At 42.2% G+C, this 23,973-nt stretch overlaps 1 protein-coding gene across 1 annotated transcript in view; it reads right to left on the bottom strand.

The window, feature by feature from the left end:
• LOC309887132 (myosin-7-like) overlaps positions 1 to 4,312 on the bottom strand; it is a 49,015-nt gene extending 44,703 nt beyond the window's left edge. The window contains exons 1-2 of the mRNA XM_082778609.1: positions 4,296 to 4,312; positions 1,073 to 1,218 (exon numbers count right to left, since the gene is read on the bottom strand). Of these exons, the coding sequence (XP_082634735.1) occupies positions 1,073 to 1,163 (91 nt within the window). The 5' untranslated portion in view covers positions 1,164 to 1,218; positions 4,296 to 4,312. The remainder of the gene's footprint in view (positions 1 to 1,072; positions 1,219 to 4,295) is intronic.
• Between the last annotated feature and the right edge of the window lie 19,661 nt (positions 4,313 to 23,973).

Here is a 23,973-nt window from a genome sequence, read left to right as displayed (position 1 = left end):
TGTGAAATTAAGGAGACAGAGGGTTCACAGTCTTGAGTCAAATAACAACGCCGAGTCCTACTAAGTGAGATTGCTAGGGTTAGTTAAACCCCTGGGATCACAGCAGATCGGCAGTGCTGCGGGAGCTGAGTGCCAAAACAGAAGGTTCAGAGCTTCCAAATGTTGTCTCTCCTTTGAAACTACCACTTGGCTTCCCTAGATCCTCCCAGCACAAGGTGTCATAATATTTCACGAACACTGGCGAAGCCTCAGCCTTCACGGGAAATCCACAGTCATCACCACCAGCGTGCAGATGGAGGAACTGAGATCCAAGCCCAAATGAAACCATTTGCTAAAAAGCCAGAGTATTGCTATCTGAATGAGGAATTCAGCCCATATTATTTGCCTGCCAGCTATCAGATTTAACCTTGTTCCTGCACACTCCTTTGAAGTCTGTCTTGAAAAACAGTAATATTAATAACTCACACTGAGTTATGTATGCTGCTTCTTAGAAGTTTGGATTAGCCATGCTGGACTTCAGATGACTTGTTTTAGCAACTACTCTGAACAGCATACAGCTGTGGTTATTTGTGATCTTACTCTTACTACTACACCTCAGAGCTCACAAAACCATTTCATGAAAAATAACTTATGTAAAGTTAAAACCTAGCGCTGGGCTGTCAATAAAGCATACAAATCAAGCAGAGGTACACGTACAACAGGGACATTTAGTCAGGTCACAGAATTTCTTACATTACAGCAACATCAGCGTGCAACATTTTTCTCCCAAATGGACAAAGCAGCAATCTCTCTTTTAGCAGTGCAGTGCAAGTATGTCTTGCTTCTAAATCTAGCTAATTACTTAGTATGAGTTGATAGATTGCTTCCCTTCAGCACTGCCTTAGGGCTCTCTGTAGCTTTGCAAGATAGAGAAGATTATTCAAACTTGGTTGAACCAGCCATCTCATCATCAGCAGCAGCAACAGGGGTTTGCATCCTGCTTTGCTCTGCACTCCCCCAGCTACATTATGGATGCAACCCTTACTGGGTTAACAGGCCAACACCAGCATAAAAAAATGGTGCTGCAACTCACCATCGAAGGCCACAGTTTGTGCCATCATCAGCTCCCTCTCGCTCTTTCGTAGGAAGGGAGCAGCCTCCCCGAATTCCGACATGTCCATCATCTTGGCAAGGTTTCAAGGTGTCACAGCTCAAGGAGGAGAAAGGCAGGGAACCGCTCTAACAAAAAGGAGGAAAAAGTTGCATTTCTTGGACCATGTGATGCAATATGAAACACTCAGCAGAACGCGGCAGGTGGCTGATTATAGTGACGACTAATTTGAAACAGAAATACCTAATGGAGATTTTGGGCTTTACTGAACCCTTCGCTAAACCCTTGCCTGTCTCAGTTTATTTAAAGCCAGACAGATCCTTTGTGGTTCAAAACCCCGACACGGGTCACAGTTATCTCCATGGGAGAATGCAGTCTCCTCTTTATAGCATGAATGGTGCTTAGGAACAGCAGATAAAAGGGACCACTTCAGCCTGTGACTTTGAAAACCATTTAGCAGTGGCTCTGCCTCCTACCAACTCATCTGGAGTGGGCTGCATGCCCTCCAGTGCTGGGGCACATCCTCCAGGGCCCTGCCACGCATCCTCTCTGGCAGGCACTGTCTTGAAACCGCAGAACAAGAATTCCCTGCTGCGAGCTATTGCAGAGGCATGCTTTACACCCCCTGGCGAGGCTCCAGAGAGGCATGCCCATGCTCCTGCTGCAGAAAACTGGAGCTGGAGATGGTGCCGTGCCCACAGTGCTTGCCTCCGATGGTGCCAGACAGCCTGGCAAAAACCCAGGACTCATCCGTCTCGGGTACGGCAGAAGGCAAACGTGCCTGCAATACTGGCACTAAGGCTTTGTTGATTTCCACATTGATCTGAGTTTATTAGTCCAGCTTAATACCTACAACACTTGTTTTCTCAAATGACAAGGCCACAGCATTTAGGAGCCCCTTATCATATAAGAAATGGCAGGGCACACTCATGTAAGTGAGACTGATTTGCTGGGTTTGTACTGCCAAGCACTAAGGCTGGTTATCCCACTCTTATTTTTAGTATTTGGAAAGCAGATAGCTCAAATCAGTGGCACTTTATATAATGGAATCTATAAACACAGAACTTAAGCTTTAAGGAAAATTTGCCTAAACAGCTATACACGATATTTATTTTTAAGGATTCAAAACTTGACAATTGGGCTGAAATAAGTCTTACTGAATACCACTGAAATGGATAGCTTTTTACTAGGAATTAATTTGATTCACGTGTGCTTTCTATATTAACTGTATAAATGACTTTTTTTTATGTATACATATGCATACATACACACATCCTTATAAAGACTTACACAAACACACATAAGTATGTAAGTATGTAAAATATTCAGGGTGCTGTCCAGAGACATCTTAAAAGCTCTGCTGCTAAAAGGTGTCCGTCCCCTTCCACCTCCCTCCCCTGGTTTAAATATTTCAGATATTTTTCTCTTTCACATCAATACCATTTAATTAGTACTGAAACTGCGTAAGTGACCCTAAGATACTACCTTTTCCCTTATTCTATTTACTATGCAATATCCAGAAGAGCTGATAAAGTTTCAAGAGTCCTATCAAGACAGACACTGCAGTCTTTTAAAATTTAATTAGATTTCTTCTTAAAAAATCTTTGTACAGATATGAGATCTTCATCAATGAAGAAAGGTGTTTTTTGTTGTTGTTGTTGTTTTATTTATTTTTATTTTTTCCCCTTCTTCTTCCTCCAGCACATTCCTCCTGAGGAATGTAAAGCCCTAATAGAGTTTGTCTGCCAAAAGTTTTACATGCAGCCCTCTCCCCCCTGACACAATGCAAGCTTGGGATCTTCTGTCTTGTTGTTGTAAAGCAAAAACTTTCTTCTTCACAGAACTAACCTCAACTTTTTTCCTTTCTAAAGGGCCTACCTAAGCACAACTACCAGCAATTATTTTAACATTATCTGAACTGACCAAAATTCCCAACTGGAAACAATTCAAAACTAGCACAGAGAAGTCTGTCTCCCATGGGGAGCGTCTTAGCTCTGGTAGAGCACAGAAACTACATCGGTTCATACATTTAAACAGAACAGGGTTAAGGCATGTAAGTGCCATTTCACATTAAACATGCAAAAGTAAGAGAAGGTCTTTATCTCTAGGATTCAGGACAGATTCTCACAAGTCCAAATATACACCAAACCTTTTCCATGTGGTTTAGCTCTATTTGCAGACCTCTTAGCGAAGTTTCTCCTGCTTTGACTTTCTGATGTAATTTTGTTTTCATGTATATTTAGAGCTAAGCACTACATCTAACGTGTTACGATGTAAGGAAGCACTTGCTGCAGCTGGTACAGAATCCCTTTTTCTGCAGCATTTTCACGTGCTGGGAGTTAAGACAGAGGCCAGAGCCCAGGAAGCGCACGTGGGGGTGCAGAGGACTCAGCATGGGAAATACACTGCAAGATATGAGAAACTGGAAATGTTGTTTGGCTTATGGTCATAGGATTCTTTGTAAGAGGTAGTACAGTCAGGAGAGACAAGGCTGAACTAAGGACATTCACTTTCCTTTCAGTTTACTTTGAGTAATAACAAAAAGAGGTAGCCCTTGTACATAAATTTTGGAAGATCCTTGGAAGCACCAGTATTGGGACACAAAATTCAAGTGGCACACCCAGGAGCACCAACAATTTGGTGGTGCACTCAAACTTGGAAAACAAGGACCTCCTCTTCCTTTTCTGTTGTTGTTGGAAGAGCTACCACTGTGCTGGTCGCTCAGCTGCTATACCAACAAAAGCCATCATTGTCTGCCTTTGAAAGGGAAACCAATAAATCTCCAAGGTTTGTAATTCACTCTAGATTAAGGAATTCTTTGAAGCAACAAGCTGTTTATAATTGTGAACTGCACCAATCATCATCTCTTGCAGATGACAGAGAAGACAGCAAGGATGGCTTGTAGGTAGCGGTCAACCATTCCGCTTAGATGCATAATTATAACGGACCTGACATTTTCCTAAATGTTTATTCTAGCTGGCTAAATGAACGCACTGAAGTTAAACAGAAAAGAAGCACACGTTTGCCATCCTACTGTTCAATCAGCATCCCAGGACAACCAACATAGTGCTATACGTTTAGTGATACTTTTACTACTCCTACTACTCCTTAAGCCACATGAAAAACTTATCACGCCAAAACTATGGCAAAGTGTTAGAGCACAGCCGGGCACACGCATTTAGAAGTGAGAAAGGTCAGTACTCACCCCAGAGAGCACACACAGTGTCACCACTCTGCCTGGTCCAGACTTTATATACTCCCATCTCAAGGTCACCGGTGATGGCTTTTTAAAGGCATCAGGGGTTTTTCTTCATGCCTATATTTGTCCACCGGATGAGGAGACAATGCTGGAGCAGGGAGCGCGTCTGGCTGTGCCCCAGCCCAGGGGGAGGGCAGGAATGTCGGGGGGAGCACTCCTCGCCCCCCGCAGCTCCATTCTTGCTTCATGACTTCATGGAAGAAACTTTTCCTGCTTCTCTGCTGTGTTTGTGCAGGGGCAAGGATAGCTTCTCCACGTGCCTGAGGACTTAATTAACATTGGCTTGGGGAAGGGGGAAATTAAGATTACTCAGATGCAGCTCCCCTAGAAAATAAGAAGCAAATCTTGTGCAAGGGATGAGTGACTTTAAAGGGAATTTGGTTATGTGAGCCAAACAGCCTTCAAGCATCAAAGCAAGGATGCGAGTTCTCAAATCCCACTCAAGCATCTTAAATCCCCTTGCCGGGCCCCAGAGAATAAAAGCCAAGCCCATCGGCTCAGGTTTGGGATACATCGGTATTCCACCATTTATAAATGGGAGATGGAGAAGAAGTTTAAGAATTTATTGATTCTGTCTGGAAAGTAAACCACAGATAACAAGTAAAAAAAGTGTCAGTTTTAGCAAATGCTTTGCTTCAGCAAACTCATTTATGAGACTGAGTGCAGGCAACGTTTGGCCTTCTTGTCAACTCATTTTTCCTGTAGAACAAGTGCCATAAATAAGTCAGGACTCATTTCACTCCAGTCCATAAACAGCAAAACAAGTGACACGTGGATTGATTTGCTTTTACCAGTGGGTGTACATATATAGGTTTCCTTTGGTTCCAGCATAAACTGAATATAAAAGCACAAGGGAAAAATAAAGGCTGTGGGCAATGCTTGCTGGCCAAAGGGGAAGAAAACATGTTAGCACTTCAGAACACTCAATTTCAAGGAAGCAAGGGGGAGCAGGGAGGGAGCTTGCCCATAGCTTCATCGAATTCTTAGATAACCACAGGAACAAATGGCTTTGTTTGTGACCTGGCAAGAAGAAAAATATTTGCATACTGAATCTGCTATTTTTAAAGCTGCTGTCCTGAAGACTGGACAGTGACAGGTTGCACAGGCAAAGTAATTTTGGAAGAAATGGAGGGATTTGTGGAAGTGATAGGCTTAGAGATGGGAGATTGATGTGGCAGGTCTGAGGATCTGAGTGCTTTAGTGACTTGGTATTTTTAGTATGAGGGGAATGCAACCAAGAGACAGAGAATCACTACTGCTTCACTAGAGACATGCCATCTTCAGACAGATTTAAGCTGAGGAGAGGGCCTTTTTGGTAAAGCTAGGAGTAAGTAAGGCTTTCAGTCTTGGTCTGGATCATCTGTAAAAGCAACCTGAGCTTGAGCTGAAAACAAACTGCCTGTGCCATGCCCCAGCACTCAAGGGGCAGTTGTGCTCTTCTTACTTATTACCTTAAATCAACATCACTTCCCACCCTTCCCAGCCTGCTGCTTTGTAGATACCCAGTGCCCTGCAGCATGGATGTGTTTTGATGTTGGATTTAACTCATCACCTTTTTATTTTTATGTCTGGCAAAAAAGAACAGAGCTCATGATCTCAAATGAAGTGAATAGTGAATGACTCTCTAAAGCTTAAGCAGATGCTCCTGATCATGTAATTGAAAACTGGATAAACTACATGCATCACCCAGATTCATGGATACCATTAACCTGCTGTCAGGTCTAAGAATAAGATTATTTCATGCTGTGAGGATACAGCACACTGATGCTCTCTCCTTCTAGTTCCTTTCTTTTACTACCAGCAGCTTTAATTCCAAACACAATATTCCCATTACCACCTACTTTGGGGAGAAGGCGGCATCTTTTGCAAATACTCTGTTATCGCTTACATGTTTTTTGTTCTGTAAGTATTCAGCTTTTATCAGTCCTGCACAAACACTACAGTCTCTCTCCCACGCCTCCTTTTTCTTTTTAGGGGCTGCAAACAACTGTTTCTGCAGCTGATGCCAAAGCACTTCCAATGTATATGCCACTAAAAAGGAACACAAGATCAAATGTGATCGATTTATTTTCCTTGCTAGCCTGACACAAATTGGCACTACACACATTATTCCTGCCTTTCTGGAGTTTATTAGCTTTGTTTTAATAAGAAGCAGAATTCACTGAACATTTTCCCTAGATTAAATTTGTAACAGTGACAACCACAGACACTTGTCTCTCGCAGAGGCTACTTTTAGAAAGGTTAATGCTGGTCACCGTTTCTGGGGAAACAAGGGCCTTTGATAAGAAGTGCTTGTGACAAACCTATTTTTAATGACATTACATATTAGAAAAGAATGCAATAACATTTATCAGCTCTAGACACAGATAGTGTCAATAGTGTGGTCTTACATAGTAAAGGTGACACTTGGGATCTGCAAAAGCCTAATTATGAAACCCATTCTATTTTATTAGAAAAAAAGCAACCAGCCCAGTGTGTTCTGACAAAGTTGGCCTTTAGACTACCATCAATAAAGCAAGCTCTGTAATAAATGGCACTCCTGAAAAGCCAGGTTGACAAGATACAAGAACACTAGTTAAAGATACGGGTGCTTGGAGAAAGTGTCTTCTGAATCATGATCTTCTGGGCTGCTCCCTAAGTGAGCAGACAGACTGTCCCCTCCAAAGATATCAGAGCTTCTTATTCACCTCTAGTTTTTTTGGTCTTTGCTCCTTGCTGATGTTTCACTCTGTTTAAAGAACACACAGGAAGGAGTCAAAATGAACTAGTTGAGCGTCATTTGAAAGAAAAGGCCATCCATACAGGTGTAAGGAAGACACAAGCATCGCATCCAGCAGCAAATCCAGGCCCATTCTATAGCAGCAGATCAGTTTTCTCTTGTGAAGAATTATACTGCCATTATTTAAGCTGCTGATGCCCCAAAGAAAAATTGGAAGGGGAGAGAAGTTTAGCTTTAAAAATAGCTGCACTCTGCTACATCTCAAGAAAGTTGGCACTAAACAGTACATTTAAAGTATGTTTATGACAGGAAGATTAACATTATTGGGACAGGAAACTTCCCAGTTTGTGCAAGCCTTCCTGCTCCAGTGCAAGTGCGGGGCAGTGGGCACAGACGTCTGCAACCTGGAGGGGGAGGAGTAGCTCCGGTTCACACTTTTTTCAGAATAATCATTTAAAGTAGTTTTCTCTATTTAATTCCTTGCTGATAGCTACTGTGTGGTGTGAAAGCTTACCATTGATAGTATAAAGGAAAGCTAAGTTTCTCCATGGAAAGCACCTGCTGTTATGCCAGCGTGCCAAGGGAGATAATTTCTAAGCCAGAAAAAAAAAAAAGCTCAAGTGCCTTTTGAACCACTGAAATCCATGATCTATTGCTCTCGGTATGCAGACCCCTGCACCAGAATATCTTCTCCTGCATGAGCAGCCTGAAACCACCACCGGTGGTGGCAGAAGCCAAACGCACAAAAATGCAGGAGGCGAGAAGCCAGACTCGGGAGCATTGACAGGTTTCCCGCAGGGCTCTGCTCCCACCCCTGCTGAGATGAGCAACCTCTGAGAGCTGTCACTGGTGCCTCTGCCCCGCTGACACACGGTCATTATGCTATCTTCAGGGCGTTTGAATAGGTCAGGGCTCTAATGGGGGAGTGCAACTTCTGGGAGCGAGACTGACAGCGCTTGGAGAGTGGATTACTGGCGCTGATGAATCAACCTTGGGTTGACTCTCACACCCCAAGAAAAGTAAAAGGGTGAAAACGGTAAGGAGCGAGCCTAAGTGAATAAATGGCCTAAGATATCTGGCTGTGGAGAGGTGCGGGGAAAGGGAACAAAGGTTTTTGTCATGTGCTTTCTTATACCTGTCTCTAAAAGCTGGTGTTCTCCACCTCGCCACAAAAAGTTTTCAGTCTTCACCAACCTCGAGTATCCCACACTGCCAGTTGGGTAAAAAAAAAAAAAAAAAAAAAAAAAAAAAGCAACGGCACATTTGCAGAACTGCTCTGCATCCTTTGCCCAACTTCCACATATCTCAAAAGCCCTTCAAGAGGAGTTCCCCTCCCCACACCGCTCTGCGTTATCTGTAACCACTGGGGAAAGGCAAAGAATTAAATGCCTTAATAATGTATGTAAGTAGTTCAGGTTAATCTTTTCAGTATTCATTAACCAAGCATTTATTTGCACAGCACTTCATTAGAATTACCGAAGCCCATTCACCAGATTGTGCCCTTCCGAAGTTTCTAGTCAGAAGTGCTTTAGCCTTGATGAAGGCAGAAAAGAAAAAAAATAATCCATAAACTTCTCTCTAAAGTTTGTATTACGCAACCTGGCTTGGAAGATAGGGTGCAGCCAGCCCGTGACTACAATGTAATCTCTCTGCTCAAACAGTCCAAAAGCCACATTTCCATATCAACATGCAGCATTGCCCTAAAAATACCTGAAGGCCTTCAGACAACATATTCCATCTCTCAGTGCCAAGCTCCTGCAAGACAACTTGCCTTTGTTTGTCCTTTTCTATATTTCAGCCTCAAGCATTTAAAGCCTGCCTTTTTGAGATTGGCAAAGATAGGCACAGGCCTGTTTTTGCTGCTGCAGAGGTTGATTTTTCAGAGGTGTGGGGGAAAGAAAGGGAAATATTCATGCCTTTCTAGATTCAAGCAACTTTTCAATTTTTTGCTTCTGTAACTCTAAGCCTTAGCTTGACTCCTTGTCAAGGATTGTTTGCTATCTTGTGTTTGTTATCTTGTAGCTGTGTTTACCTTATGCCAATTGCAAACTATACCAAAAAAAATGCACCGACGGTTTAATCAGAAAAATAATTGCCTTGCAGAGATACTTACTTAACATTGCAAGAGCTGAGAAAACAGACCCTGTGTGATTGACATGACACTAAATAGCTGGGAGCCACTGCAGGAAGCCAACTGTGTGATTTTTCACTATTTACATTCATGTAAGCAGAGACAAGACACTGCCTCTTGCCAAGTACAGCTATGCTGAGTCGATCACCTCAGCCAAGAAACTCAGTCAGCAAAGCTTGAAAAAACAATCCCAGTTCTTAAAAATCTATTTCCAGAGATATTACTTTCTGCCACAAGCTTGAAAAAGTACATGTCTGTGCTTTTGACATGGTCTAATGATTTAAAAACTTGACTGACAAGAAGCATCAACACCTCCCAGAACGGACACGCCATCCTTCTCTCTAGTGGCACTGCTCTGAAGCAACTGGTTGGGGTGTACATAGAGATGTACATACGTTTATATGTAAACATATATATACACATATATATGCACAGACATGTGTATATGTTTATATAATACGAAAACAAGTTTGTCTCCCCTCTCTGCTATGGTGTTCCACACTTGCAGCTTAATAGGTGACAAAAGGGACTTTTCCTGTGCAGACCCCGCAGAACTGATCCTAGGAACCGATGCTGTACCATGGCCAACTGTGCCACTGCCATGCTCCCCCTCCTTTCAGTGCACCCAGCTCCCCCAAATAGCTCATTCTTGCTGCCCAGGTTCAGCCCCAGCAAGACCAGGGGCTGTTCCTGAAGGAGCACATCACACCTAAAACCGAAGTAATTTCTGAAAAGGCACAGCAGGGCATGACTGGAAAAAGGGAAGAATCACCAGGCTGCAGCACGCCAGGCTGCTGCAAACTCTTGCTGCTACTTGGGTAAAAGGCAGGGGTGGGAATGCAGAGATGCCAGAAGCAATTTGAGGAGGGGTCAGGAAGGGCTACAGTGAGAAAGGGTTGTGCTGGACCAGCCAGAATAATCCAGAGCATTTGGAGACAGGCTGTGCTATGTGCCCAGACCAAAACCACAGCCAAGATCACAGCCAAGACGGGCCGGGCGTTGCCTTTGCAGAGGACTGCCTCTGCCGCAGGAGCCAGCAGCAGCTGGGATTTCCAGCGAGGTTACATGCATAGCTCCCTTTAGAGTCATAGCAGCTCCCCAGCAGCAGCTAATCGTATTGTAACAGAACTGTTTTTAAATGCCCTTTTTGTAATTGAAATATGTATTTTGTCTTTATAGAGGAGGGAAGAATGAGGGAGATGAAGAAAGTCAAATTACATGCTTGGAAATTATTGCACAAAGCCAAAATGCACAGTACACATCCACAGTTTTAGGCACTTCAGTCTCACACAATGGTCTAGAAGAAAGAAGAAAAGAAACAACACATCTGGTAGGGTGAGGTAAATGAGGGAAAGACAGATTACTGGAAAAAACACAGAGCAAGCATAGGAAATATACCCTGCCTGCATCAGTGGGGGCCTCAGAAACTTCACTTTAAATATCAGTAGCTCAGCAGCATGGAAACACCAAGCAATTCATTTGACAGGACCACCAGCCTGGTTGAGTAATTTGTTAAATTTTCATCAAAACTCACCCAACAGGAAGCCTCAGGCTTCGATCCAGCACGTCCCACAGAAACGTCTCACCAGCAGCTCAATCTATTCAAACCTATTCACCAAAAGAGCACTTGGGAATAGTCCTGGTTCAAGGGCTGCTGCTGCCCTGTGGGTACACAGGGCTGTACACGAGGTCTCACCTCTCCTAGTGCTGTCCTGCAGGTCGGGCACCTGTGCTGTGCCTCTGCCTAGGGAGACCGTGGGGTCCTAACAATGGTTTCTGCACAACAACAACATAGCATTTTTATTTATATAGCATAGGAAGATGTACATTTTTAAAATCATCAGTGACATTTTTCAGAGAATCCAAACTCACAGCAGCAGGCTTAACTGAAAAGTTTGACACAGAATTTTTAACAAAAATACAGGTTATTTTGGGGTATGAAAATATGCTATGGAAAAAAAAAAAAAAAAAAAAAAAAAACAGGAAACTCTGTAAAATAGATTATTCTGCCTCTTGCCTGTCAGGATATATTGGTCCTGGTGGAAACTCTGGTCCTTCTTGTCATACTGAAGTTGATGAACAGGTATTTTTCAGAGCAGAAAGATCTCTGCTCCCATTGCCACCCAGGTGTGCACCAAAAGAACCTCAGAGTAGGAACTGCAGAACTTGAGGGCAGATGATTTCCATTGTGGTCTTTTTTTTTTTCAGCATGGTCACAAGACCTACATTCAGCCATTATTGATGCACCTCCACCCTACAAGACCTGCAATGTGTCTATCCTCATTTAAAAAAAAAAAAAAAAGTCACAGTGAAGTAGATATTATTTCTAGGAAAGAGGAACTGATCGAGGCCAAGGTAAAGGCTACGTCCACATATGCAGTGAGGCAGACAATTCATGCTGATTTATTGTCGCAGAGTTACAAGGCTGATTACCTTTCAAAGAAAAGGGACTAAGCAGTCTGGTCATGGCCATGCTGGTGGACCAGGAAAAACCACCAGGCAAAATAATCTGACAGCCTACTCAGACAGTTTCAGCCTCCATGGGGAGACGAGCTTCTAGCCAGACAGGTCATCTCTTTTAATGCTTACTTGGTCTAAAGAGTAGCAATTTTATCCATGTAAAAGCTAATGGCATGTCATTCTTGTCAGATCGGTTTATTTTGAATCTAGGAGAAAATTAAGATGTGCAAGAATCAGATTTTAGATGTTGAAAGCATAAGGAAAGCACTAAGTAGCACTGCTGTTCAAAACAGAACAGGAAAACATAGTCAAAAGATAATAACAAACCTATTATATTTCAAGTTACAGCTCTAGAAGAAAATTTGGCTTACTCTACATTGGACACAGATTGGAGTTTCAGCTACTTGCAGCTAGAAACCATAAAACCATCATGAACACACTTGAACTACTTACAGCTCTCTATTGCCACACGGGGTGCGCAGCTGGGGTGATGAAAGAAACATGCAAATTGGGATATGGGTTGAATTTATTTCAAGAAGAGAAGGAATAGAAAGGGAATCAGGAGGTGGATGTATGGATCCTTTCCCGTAAATAATAAAACAGTCTCAGAGTCCACCAGTGGGCACCAGCGCTGCCCCATAGCCACAACATGCAGGCGGGTCTTACTGATTTGATCACAGGATATACATGTAGGGTTCAAAGAGTAATTACTCCCCTAACCAGAAAGATTGCAGTCCTTTAAACTACAGCTTCAAGATGCTTTTTGGTGAGCATTACGGACTATAAAACAAGTATGGACATGCACTTTCATATGGGTTATAAAAGGGAGGCTGCAAAAGGGCAAATGTTACAAAATCCTCCACTCTCCTCCCGTTCCTCATCTCACAGCCTGTTTGCTAGTAGTAACAACGTGTGACATGTCACACACGGCTCTGCTGAGCTGAGCTCCAGACATCTGACACTAAACCACTGATAAAGCCATAACATGGGGAGGAAAAAAAAAGCTGTTCAGGGCCATAACCACGCTTTGGTAACCAGCAACGTGTGACTTAATCCAGCTGTCTCCATTAAACGTCTCCCCCACCACTGCTATCACAACCAGAAGCAAAAAGGGCGTTAGCAAGGGGTAGAGATTTTTGCACAGTGCTCTTTAATTGAAATGGGTTTGTGTCTGCCTTACACTTTCCAGCTGAGCAACAACGGGATGAGGAGAGAGTGTCTGTGCACCAGGACACGCATGAGGACTGTCAGGCAGCTGTGAGAGTAGCTCCTAACCACACGCATTCAAAGAGGGGACCAATCATCCAGCTCTGCTTTAACTATGAATATCATTTAATTTTCCTTAGCTTCACCTCCTTTGTCTCCCTGCCTCAGCTGAGGACGAGATGATCGAGGGGACAGCTCCTGAAATCCCTCCTTTTCAGACTTGGTGGAAGTGCACAGCAGAAGGAAAGCACCAGGAGAGGTTGTCACTTTTGGCTCTGCATTTACAAAATAAGAAGCAGACATATAGGGGCATGGAAGGAAAAAAAAAAAAAAAAAAAAAAAAAAAGTGGATGTTGTTTCATTCTCATTCCTCTTTTATTCATTAATGTCTGCAAAGACCCCTACTTCCTCACCCCCCAAATAAAACCTTCCTTGAAACAACAGACTGAACACATCACCTCAGATGTTTTTACAACCTGACAAAACGTATTAAGCACTAGCATCCAGTTCATTTTTCTCAAGATTCAGTGCTCATTGTGTCTATTGGAATTTCTTTAGAGGTCTAAAATAAAAAATAAAAAAATAAAAATAAAAAAAAAAGAGAATCCAGCAGCTGCTGAGCTGCTGAGAGAGTGAGAGGGTATATTCCTAGCCTTAAAGGATTAGGGGCTTTCAAAAATAATAGCAAGAAAATTAAAAACAAAAAACAAACCTGAAAATTCTCCATGATGGGAACAGATCATTAATATTAAAATATTATGGGATATTAAAAATAATGTACCATCCTACTGCATTCACAGTATCTCTGATAAGGCAGTCTAAGTAAATCCAGCCTGGGACATACGCATTCAACTTAGAGAAAAACATTTCTTAGGGATGGAATTACAATTAGGAATGTGAAGAGGAACACGACAAGAATGTTCACTGACCCAGGAAGCTAAGAGATTAGATGAAAAGGAAACCTGACTAAATTAAAGTAAGAAACACGCAGAGCTTGGGGTGCTCACATGCAGGGTATTAACACAGGGTCTTAATACTGCTGTATAGCGAGGCCAGACCATGAGTAAGGCATCTGCATGTTTCTATTCCTACTAGCTTTTATAAGCCATTTCCACCTTTCTGAAGTCATTGAGTGAACAATTGCTATCATTCAATCATTTTTATCAGGCTTTAAATTAAAAAAGGGAGAACTTGTACAGAGAAGTGGTACGAAGATCCTACTCTGAGCTCTGCTAGTACAGAACTTGTGCTGCTCTCTGTGGCTCTGCCTCATTCCCAGCAGCAGCCAAGGTTTCAGCAGCACAGGGCATGTTTCATGCAGCAATATGCAAGCCACTCAACCATTAAGGCATTAAACTTTTAAAGACAAAAGCAGAGTGGCATGGTTAATCCACCAGTGAAAATGTATGCATGCCTTGTCTCCCCCGTAAGATTGGCATTTCAGGCAGTACAGTGCTTGCCTGCAAATTAACCTGCAGAAGCCTGGTAAGACTTTTCATTTTCTCCGATGCCACAGTGGACCAATCTAAGATTTTTTAGCTTGTTTGTATGCTATACGTAACATTAAGTACAGCCATTACTAAAAGCTTAGCTTAATTATTAGCTGATTCCTTCATATGCATGCAGACATAAAACTTCAATTATTTTTAATTATATGGAAAGTTTCAAGTGTCTGCTTTATTCCATTAAGATCATTCAGGACAAATGCTTAATTTTAAAATGACAGTTCCTTAATAATTTGAACTCTGACTAATTAAAAGATTTGCAGATTCCAACAATCTAGCCCGTTTTCAAAAGGCAAATCTTTAAGCCTGCAGAAAAAAATGCTCTACTTTCCATCGAGATTAAAGATTCAGCCCCTACTTGAAGTGCAAAACCCTCTTCAGCTCCAAGGTACAAACAGCCTCTCGAGGATACCCAAGTCCATCGCTCCCACTCACATAAAAATCTAGGCTCTGGAGACAGGAACGAGAGCTTCAGCCAGAGCCCGTGGTGGTGACAGCCTGGGGTAATACCACTCACCTACCCAGCTTTTATCTTTGTGCAGCACCGTATAAAAGGGGAAAGCAGTGCCCAGCTCTGACAGCTGCTGACAGACAGCCTGCAACATTAAAAAGGAAAATGCATTCGCTAGGTACCCCCACAGAAATGCTAGCTTCAGGGGATAGCTTCAGCAAGAGAAGAAAAGTATTTATATCTGTAGCCAATGAAAACGAGGCTTCTGGCTGTGCTGTGGATCTCTCAGCACCCACAGCTACGCTTACCCTCGGTGATCAATTCTGATGACATTCAACGAGGTGAAACTCAGTGACAGCCCTACAAGTCAGCAGCTGGTGAGAAGCTGGACTTCAAAGCCAACGTGGACAGAAGCTGGTCTTCTTGTATCGTGTATACAAGAGCCCAACTGGCCAACCAGTCCAACCAAGCCAATACCATTACATGTTTCTTCCACCCCAGCAGGAACATCAGTAGTGGCACAGATGCAAGGAAGCTGAGGTCACTTTTTTGTGGAACAGAGCAAGGCTTAAGGAGGACCCAGTCCCATACTGTATGAGTTTTGCTGCTTTCATCATGCACTGCTTTTAAATGCCTGAAAACCAGGTTGTTGATTGGTGTGAATAAAGTTGGATTTTCAGCACAGCAGCTTCACACAGCTGCTGGCAACGAGCTTCCTTCATGCACAAACAGAGCTAATATACACAGAGATGGCTGGCTAGATTTCTCCAAGCAGAGTGAGTAACGCACATAGCCATAGTAACCAGCTCCTGCCTCCGAGTTTTCCTTTACTCTGAAGTTGATCTGTGTGTGCATGGATCTGTGGAGAGGAGGTTACATTTCTCCTGGCTGGAGGAGCGAGTGCAGGAGACCTGGCTCTGCGATTCCGCCACACGCTGCAGCAATGACACGGAGCGACCTTGGCTATTGGTCTCTAAGTGGTTTTCCAGCATGTCACATGCATCTGTTACCCACTTATTGACCCACTTGAGTCACATAAACCAGCCAATACTCTCTGCTACACAGGGTTATTTACTGCACAACAATGTTGCATTTTTAATATCTCCAAACAAAATTATGGTGTTAGATATGGTGTTAGAAAACCATTTTCTATGAGTTCATGGAGTTTCACAGTAAGACAGGTTTATAGTTAGCTTTTTCACTAGCATTTTGTCTGCCTAAACCATCTTGCATCTGAGGACATTGAGCATTTAGTGTTTTAATGATACAGGCGTGCCAGAGCCTTTAACACAAGATAAAATCCAGTCTCACTTGCACACATCAGCATTTGGAAGTGTTGACACCTGAGTTATGAGCTCAGGACCCAGAGCCACTAGCTTTTATTCCTTTGTAAACAGGTAAAAATAAACACATCCTTTCTTACCCTTTATGGAGATGAAAACATTGCAAGGAAGGAGGGATGTGTGTACTGTGAAGAGCAGAGTGAGCTGCAAAGATTACCCCAACAGGGCATACAGCAAGCTTCAGCTGGTGAGCTCTTCATTGTACATTGCAGTGTCTATATAGAAAATTAATGAATCAGATCTTAGCTTAGACTGCAGAGCTGTGCCTGGAAGAAGGAAAAATCCCACCTTCTTACCTCAGAAAGCACTAAGGATTACAGAGATTTTCATACAGAGCAATAATATGCAGAGTAAGAAAAATCTCAAAGTTATTGTGATTTCCTACTGTTACACAGTGCCTTACTGAGTGAAAGGGAAGCTAGCTGTGCATGAACTGTGGAAAGCAACTGACTTCATCCAGCAGTAAAGAAGATCTGACCTGAATTGCTGAGCTTAACTTTACCTTGGGCTATGGACAAGTGCAGAAGATGTTAGTTACCACTGCAGAGCCAGTGCTTTGTACTCCCACTGAATTCCTTCAATTACCTCTAGGTTATGAGGCACCCTTGTAACTGGCTAACAAAAAAAACTAGCGGTTTATGTCTGTGGCATGAACGATCGCTCCTTAATATTTCAGTCCATCAGAGTTCTCTTCTAACATGCCCTTGTTAGATTTGCCTATGACTGATGACGTTTAATGAGTCTGGGAGAAATCCAGGAAAATGTTATCACCGAACAACAGACAGAGACTAATGCCAGGCTTCGGCTACCTGCTTTAAAATTTTAATCACACTTCAGCACTACAATGAATGGAAAATACTTACCAAAAAGATTAGCACCATTCCTTCTACCTCTCCTCTAATCACTTTCAACCTTAAGGTCTAGGAAATGGAAGAATATGGGGGAAGCAATGGTAGAGGGGATGTTCCAGTTTCTGTAATGCAACCACCTCATGCTTCTTAGCTCATGGGGCAAAAGATGCTCCTACACCATGCCTATCCAAGGCTGTAGCACAAAACTTTTTAAACTTGCATGCATCATGCAGGATAGTAAAGTTCTTACAGAACTTAAGACAGGTATTTTAATTTTTCCCCTCTTACCTGAGATTTATTGACATAGTATATAATAATCTTAAAATAGTCAACATGATATTAAGATAAAGGTGATGTAACAAGTATCACCCTCCTATAAACAGGAGTTTCCTGGAGGACTCTGTACCTCTGAACAGCTCTCCCTTGGGCTCAGCCAAAGGTTTTTCACCCTTTAGCATCATTTACATGCCTCCTGTGTGCAGACTTGGTAAGCTAATCAAATCGTATCTGCAGTTTAGGACTAGCTTCCACATTTTCTCCTCCCCAACTCATGAATAAACATGACAGGATCGGGCACTGAGTAGTTAGATTTCTAATCAACAAGGCTTAGGAGCAGGAGGGAAAGGGGGAAGGAAAATCACCATTTGAGTACTCCAGGCTTCAGAAATAGAACTAAAATTGGAGGCTGCGCGACCTCGCTCTGGTACCTTTGTGCGTAAGCACTGTGCCTCCACTGATGTGATTAGATGCTATTTTTCCCCTGGGGGCTCTGCCTCATTCTGCGAATGAGAGAGGCCTGCGTGGGGAGGAAGGCAAAAATCAGGTGGCAAGGGAGACACTGCTGTCTGCATGCCCCTTTTTGCTTGGTTGCTGAAGCTGCCTTCTGTATGAGTCAGAAGTGAGAAAAGATGATTTTAAGATTCAAGTAATTGCTGGCTGCATTAGTATGCCAGGATGCTTCGCCTCAAAGCACCTGGGTGACATATCAGCAAGCAAGGCAGTTACACCAGCCTTTAGGCAGGCAACCATTATACCTGGTTTTATTTTCAATGCTACTAGGTTGAGATGCCCTAGGTTTGCAAAAACTTACTGGTTTGTATGGGAACGCTGAGTAGAAGTGCATGAAAGCACTGTATGCACAAGCTGCTGCCAAAGACATGAAGAACTATGTTTTGAGCTACAGACACTTGTATAAAAACCATACCTGTGCATGCATGTATGTATTAACTGTTATGGGTCAGGCTGCATGGGGCCTTGTCCAGCCTGATCTAGGGGGTGGTATTCCTTTCTATGGCAGGGGGGTTGGAGATGCATGATCTTTAAGATCCCTTCCAACCTGAGCCATTCTGTGACTAACAAATGGAGGCTTTTGGCATTTCACAAAAGGAATCAGAAACTGGCAGCTTACCTCTATTTGCTTCGTGGCTCTCTGTTGGTAACATGAAGGAAAATGAACACAGATATACTTCATAAATGTCATACAGAAATTAAGATAGAAGGGAGCTACACACTAGATATATCTTCATTTATTAAATAGCTATAGGTCAGCAAAGCTCCTTCACACATACATAGGTGTTTGGACACAGTCTAAACAGCAGCAGGTGTCTGAGCAGTTAGATCTGCAGCTCACACAGAGAGGCAGGAGCAGTTTTTAATTCTGGCATTGCCCACAGCCCATAGCCTGTTACCTCTCTGTTGGGGACAAGTCACCTTGGAGGGCAGCATGCATCAGCCAGCCCAAAGATGGAACTCCTTAAGCGCAACATGCCTAAAAATAAATGGCACTTCAGCCATGGGCATCAAGCAGGTCAAGGGGTGACAACAGCCTCGTGTACAGAGGGTGCTGCTCCCCAGGGTAGTAATGGTTCCCCCAGGAAAAATTACTTCTGCTCTTGCTAATGAAAGGCAAAAGAGGAAATTACTTGGCCTCTGCAGAACACAAGCAAGGCAACAGCTCAATACCTTCAAGAATATCTTGAGGAACTTCACAGCATCAAAGCAAACCGTTAAACTCATCCTGCAATGAACACAATAGCTTTCAAAGTTCTTACTGCCTTTGAAAGCCACAAAGAAATTGTCTTAATTCATCTCACCCAGAATATAAGAAAGAAAATTAAAGGCTTCTTTTAAAACCTAGATTCAAATCCAATTGCTAGATATGCGATAAAAATAAACCAGAAGATATTTCGCTAAGCTTTATCCTCAAGAGATAAAAAGAGAAACAATTAAGGCACTTGATATGACACACAAGCAAGCAGAAATGGCTCCTGACTTTGGCACTCAGCCCCCATCAAGATTAAACAAAATATATTGTAACTGAGCAGCTCTAGATTTTATTATTATTTTTTTTTTCCTGGGGCTTAACATAAGCCTCTGGATTTTTAAATTACAATAGCCTTTTACTTCCTTCAAAGGTTATAGGACTTCTTGGCTGTACTGTAAAACACTGCTGAAATGCAACACTTGAGTATCAATATAAACAAATACATTCAGATAGATTATTCTGAGGTAAAACTGAGCCAAAACAACAGCTGCTTACTCACAAAATTAGTTTTTAATAACTTAATACAGCGCAAAACCCTAAAACACATTGTTAGCTCAGTTGCTCAGAAGAAAAATGTAACTAATACAGTATTTACTGGTGTACAAAGGCTCTGTTACATATGGGGAAAACGAGGTCTAGCCATCCTTGCTATGTGGGGGATCTCAGCATTGTGAAGTGTTTGTTTTCCACGCAGAGATAACCTTTTCAGAGATGTACTTTGGCTCAAAGGGAAGGGATCCTACAGAATTCAATCAGCACGTATTAAATGACAACCCACAGGCTGGAGTTAGAACAAAGGCTCTGTATCATGAGCCAGCCACATTAAAGGAGAACTGCAGCCAATTATACTACAGTAGCTTAGCCAAGGAAATCTGGGCTTTATCCACTCCTGTGTTTCTTTAGGACAATATTCTCCCTTCCCCTACACCAAAAGATTGGCAATGCTGGAAACATCCCACAAAGAAAACAGTTGCACTCACCATCTACCTGGGCTCTGCATCTCACAAGGGGCGTGTAGGCCATCTGCACACTTCTCAAACACCAAAGAGTTCATTTCTGACACAGAGCTTTAAAAGGAGATGATGTTTTCAAGCCCAGCAAGCATATAAGCAATGCTTTCAAAATCCATCTAAGCATCAAAAGATGCAATGCCCCCTCTTGAGGAGGCATTGTCCTTGTCCTTGGTACAGGACAGCTTTTGTATGTCCTTAAAGAGCCTCAGAGGTCTGTATAGAAGTAATAAAAAAGGTGCTGTGTTCACAACTGAATTACATACTGCCTGAAAGGATATTTCTGATCATTCCCAAATATGAAAGAAAATGGAAGTCATTGCCTGCTTTCCTCAAGGTTATGCAAAACAAAAAACAAAAAACCCTCATCCGACAGCCTAAGAGCCTCAGAGTCAATTTTTAAGTATGGCAATGTTGGTGTTTGGCACCAGATCAACTGCTTCCAAATGATATTAAAAATTCTTGCTAGACTCTGACCGATGTTGTCCTTGCAGGACATTTTTCAAGCTAAGCCAGAGCCTGCACTGCAAGACTGAAGTTCTGTGCTCCCTGCTCTGTGCATCTTTATTCGACCTCTTCTGATATTCAGACGAAGTTTTGAGCAGAGGTATATTAGTATACTTTCCTATTTACGTTTTCAAGGACACGCTCGGTAATAAAAGATCTATTGTTATGAGCACAGTGAATGCAATGTTAGCTCAAAAAGCAGCAGAGCCCAACAATAATGGATTAGGAAGACAGACAATAAACACATTACTGGTAGCAAGACATTATATCAGTGCTCCCAGAATTCCTCAGCTTCCATTTCAGACAAAAGCTAATGCCATAAATGCAAACAAAGCAGAAATAAACAAAACCCACCACCAGCAACAACACAAAAACAACCAACACACCCCAAAACTCACCTTATAGACTCAAACTTGCGTTTACAGTTCAATTAGGAAGTCACGCAGGCTTAAAAGGAGGCATGGAGTGCACACAGTACTAATGCAAAGCCTGAAACACATCTGTGGATGCAGCTAGCTGCTCTTACTAATTCCCCTTTAAAAGAATCCCTGATAAAACAAGGTGCTACCAACTGACTACCTGCTCTTCAGCCAAGGCGGCCAGTTAATCCAGATTAAAGGGCAATATGTCAAAATGGACACAAGGCTGTTCCTTAGGAAGGAGAGCTTCACAGATGGCCGGTGTCAGAACCTTAGGCATGGCAGAATTGAGCAGAAGGTGGACATAAAATTAAGGATCCATAGTACCTTGTTATTTCTCTTCAAGAATTAATACCCTCTTTAATTAATGAACACCCTCTTTGATTAAGATACTTCCCCCCCCGCCCCCACAGTCATCGAGCAATCCACACTTGCCATTCTGGAGATGGAGACACCCCTTGCCCTAGCTGTCAGGCATGGTCAAGGTCTACCAGGATACTTACATGAATAGCTATATGGTTTTCAGTGTGACATAATTCAACCTAATTCCCATTTCTACATACTCCTAGGAAAATATCCAGTTTAGACTGGGCTGGGATGAGATACAAAAATGTGTCACTGGGATCTAAAGCCAGCAGACTTTCCAGCTCCATCACCCTGCAGGAGGAAAATTGGTGAGAAAGTCGAAAAGGACGCATGTTTCAGACAGTGAACAAAACTGGAGATTTCACAAGTAACCAGACTGAAATGCATGGAGGAGTTTGTTTATATACAAACCAACATTGTAAGGTTGAAAGCATTTCTTGTGAAACAAGTACTTGCCTAAAAGCACTCGATCTTCGGTTGTTAACTAACTCTGTTACTTAAAAAGGAGCAGAGAACATCTTACATCTTTACAAGAACACAAACTAAATCCATAAAGCTGTGTGTCAGTTTCAATGGAGTTTGTTCCATTTTTTTGCGAGAACAAGTGTAAGTCAAGTGCATTGTTAAAGAATTCCTGGAAAATTAGACGCTCACCTCCAAATCAAGACAACTGCAAGCACAAACAATACATAATTTCTAGCCCACGTTTAACATATCTGACACTGATGAATCAGTACCATAAGAAGTGAATTTTAGACTTCTGCACTCTGAATTTTGTATTCTGTTTACACAGCCTTTAAATACATCTTACTACTCACAATCAGAACTAAACACTGCCTGAACATCTATCAAAGAGCACACCATCTGTTCATTACATTGCTTATTCTAAACAGGCTTACTTACCACCACAGCTCTTAGGATTAATTCCTAAAGCAATGCTTTGTTTTCAGTTTGTAAAGCTCAGAAGTTGTACTATTTGTGCAGGATTTTAAACTACAGGATGAAGTTAAGATGAAAGGCAGCCAATATTCCATGTGCCTGGGAGGAAGGATTCCCCCATGTTAAGTCAGGCATGATAGCACAACATACCTGTTTTGACCATACCAATAAAACTATGCTGTCTTGGTAATAAGAGTAAGCATAGGGGGAGGACAGTGACAACATAGGAATTGGTTCAGGAAAATCTTTCTTTTCCATCGTATGTGCTGGCAGGGATGACCAACTGCACTTCAGAAGTTTGAGGTCAATGACACTGTCTGTTTTATCCGAAGGTTGGAAAGACTCCACTACTAGAACCAACCAGCACTGAGAAGCTTCCCAGTTTATGTACAAGACTGACTTCCTCAGGTGAGAGCAAGCAGTAGGCACTGTCGCTTGGAATCAGCTCTGAAAGGAATGGAGATGAAGTATGGGAAAGTGAAAGTCTAGAAAAAGAGATCGATATCAGGGAAGTAGTAGAGATCAGAGAATCCAGAATCGACACCAAAGATGAAGACAACATATGACAAGTCATATCATATGACAAATCATATATTGAAGGGCAGGAGCTCCGAACATTTGACTCATAGCAAAGAGGTACACCAAAAGAGCTAACGAGTACAGCAAACAAACACTACAGATTTTCCCCACCTTTCTCCTACCCCAGCATGATTGAAGTGATGTACAAAGCTACACAGAACCACATAAATGAAAACTTTCTCCAGGATATAGGATAAAAGACATCTACTCTCAGATATAAGGGTTAGAGTGCCCAATAACAAGACTTGGTGGTGCTCTGAATTAAGACAGCTCAAGTCTCTGCGCTTGTAAAACTGGCAGCTGACAACCTGACATAATGCACAGATAATTAAAAATCGACTCTATTGAAGAGCTGTTCATTGTACCGGTTACTCTGCACTAAATGAAGGAGCCTGTGGGGAATAGTCCAATAGCATATTATGTGCAACAAGAATATTAAAAGTGCACAGGGAACTTTATTACAGAACTGTTTTCAATGTTGATATTATCAAAAGGCCTAAAAGCAAACTCCCAGAACATAATTCATGTAGAAGAAGAGTTAAGTGTAAAAAGCTAGAGATTTTCTCTACAGTGAGAGGAGCTATGTATTTCAAATAAACATTTTAAACAGAAATGAATTTATTTGCTATTTCTATTAGCCACTATTACAGATTTGCTTCATTGCTGATTAGAAAAAACACTGCCAAGAAGGAACACAGAACTGTTGTCAGAGGGGCTTGATGGGTCCATGCATTTGTTTGCTGTGTATCCCAAAGGAGTTCAGCAACACTTGGCTTAGAACAACATCATACTTCATACTGACATAGCACATTTTTCCAAGGGGTAAAAACAAGCCCAATCAATATTTATATACCATGCCTAGTACTGTGGATTTTATCATGTAAACTCCGAAGATTCATTTAGCATTTTCTGGGGCCATGAACCTTATTAAAATATAACATTACTCCGGTGAGTAGCATGACATTTTTGCCCTTGCATTCTACCGTCTGAAAACAAAGTCAAACCAGCATTTATCAGTTTAATTAGTAACATGCTTGACATTTCCTACTTGAATTTCTTCTCTGGCAGAAAGCGAGCAGAAAACGTTTACTTGC

The sequence above is a fragment of the Aythya marila genome, assembly GCF_965140915.1.
Source record: "Aythya marila genome assembly, chromosome: 1".
NCBI classification, from domain to species: Eukaryota; Metazoa; Chordata; class Aves; order Anseriformes; family Anatidae; genus Aythya; species Aythya marila.
The sequence above is the reverse complement of the archived record's forward strand: the minus strand, read 5'-3'. Positions and strand labels throughout refer to the sequence as shown.